The 1,805-nt window shown below is 28.9% G+C and overlaps 1 protein-coding gene across 1 annotated transcript in view; it reads left to right on the plus strand.

Annotated features, from left to right (window-relative positions):
- The window catches only part of LOC110112122 (GABA transporter 1), a gene marked incomplete in the record, with an annotated part of 15,154 nt that extends 13,926 nt beyond the window's left edge, over positions 1 to 1,228 (plus strand). Inside the window, 1 exon segment of the mRNA XM_020844218.2 lies at positions 1,001 to 1,228. Coding sequence (XP_020699877.1) covers positions 1,001 to 1,082 — 82 coding nt within the window.
- Between the last annotated feature and the right edge of the window lie 577 nt (positions 1,229 to 1,805).

Raw genomic sequence — 1,805 nt, forward strand, 5'->3', positions numbered from 1 at the left:
ACTGAAAAGAAGAAAGCACATTAAAAATATTATCAAAATAAATCCAAACTGTGGTAGCAATCGGACCATTGATGAAAACATGATTAAGATTCTCTATATGATAGCAACATTGGCATTTAGAAACAATAATGAGGCCTTTTTTCATCAAAATCGAGTCAATAGGTAGATAATTATGGAGAACTCTCCAAAGAAGAAAAGAGTAAGTCGGGGGGATATTAGGTTGCCATATATGTTTGTAAAGATTGTTTTTAGGCAAAATATGTCTAATCGAATCCCAATATTGTTTTTTTAACTATTTAGAGGGATTTACATACATATCATAATTTTTTTATATATTTATATATTTAAGAAATAAAATTTTATATTTATATATAACATTCTAATCTCTAACTCACATAAAAAAATATCACTAGATTAGCTTAACTAAAGTCAAATGGCTTAGTTCTAATGCCATTTAGCTTTCGTTTGGGACAATTTTCTTACAGTTTCTTAAAGCATCTTTTTAGTACAAATTTTAAATTTTTTGTACTAAAAAACTATTTTAAGAAACAGTAAGAAAGCTAAACAAGCTTGTGATGTAAATGATTTTCACTCAAATTAAGAGGAATTAGCTTTACACTTAAAATAAACTACTTCAATTTATATTACATTTACTATACTGTACTTTGTCTAATTTTATATTCTAATCAAACACAAAAGTTTGTAAAACTCTTGCATTTGAAATACTATATACCCAAAAGTAATTCAACCAAATTACCCCTTAGAAGCAAAAAGAAAACCGTCCCTAACGAAGCCTTAAGGCACTACAGTGTTTTATAATTATATATGTAAATAAATAAGAATTTTATTGTATGAATGTAAATCCTTCTATTTTAATATCAGGTCGTTTACATTAAATATCTTTTAACTCTAACATATTTTGCATTAAAATATCTAGACATAATATTTTTTAATAAAATTTAAAATTTAACGTTTAAGAACAAATACTGAACGCATGCAGGTCTACCTACAACCAACAAATGAAGTGCTCGAGGGATTATTCGCCGACCCAAAGAAAGAACAATACTCCGCTCGTAATGTGATTCCAAGGATGATTTTTCGTTCAATTGTTGTTGCGGTGGGCACCATCATCGCCGCCATGCTTCCTTTTTTTGGAGATATTATTGCTGTCGTTGGAGCATTCGGGTTCTTGCCACTGGATTTTGTGGTGCCCTCTGTGATGTATAACATAACATTCCGGCCATCGACGAAGGATTTTGTCTTCTGGATAAACACAATGATTGCTACAGTCTCATCTATTTTGACGGTCTTAGGTTGCATTGCTACTGTGAGGCAGCTAACTATGGATGCCAAAACATATAAGTTATTTGCTAATTTGTAACTATGGATTCCTACTTCTTGGAGAAGTGGATGGCTAACATCTAAATTTTGCGTAATATTTAAATATTAAATTAATATGTAAGACAAGAAAAAAGGCTATGTATTTCAATGCAAATGTACTTGTGATTTTTCTCATAGCTTATATGTTGAAATGATTTTTCTCATATCTTCTATTTTGCATGGATGTTAAATTTTCAGATGAGTAAAATATTATTTAATTTTTTAGGTGATGTTACATATATAGTAAAACCAAACCATTTAGATTGTACATAAAAAGACATACTTCTTATATATTGAGATTTGAGATAAAATTTTTACTATTATCTATATTTTTCATGGCAGCTTTTATTAATAATTATTCTTTTGAAGTTGGCATAATTATTGTATGTTCATATATATGTTCATAGGTAACTCGTAGGAATCAA

The sequence above is a fragment of the Dendrobium catenatum genome, unplaced genomic scaffold (assembly GCF_001605985.2).
Source record: "Dendrobium catenatum unplaced genomic scaffold, ASM160598v2 fragScaff_scaffold_1038, whole genome shotgun sequence".
NCBI lineage: Eukaryota > Viridiplantae > Streptophyta > Magnoliopsida > Asparagales > Orchidaceae > Dendrobium > Dendrobium catenatum.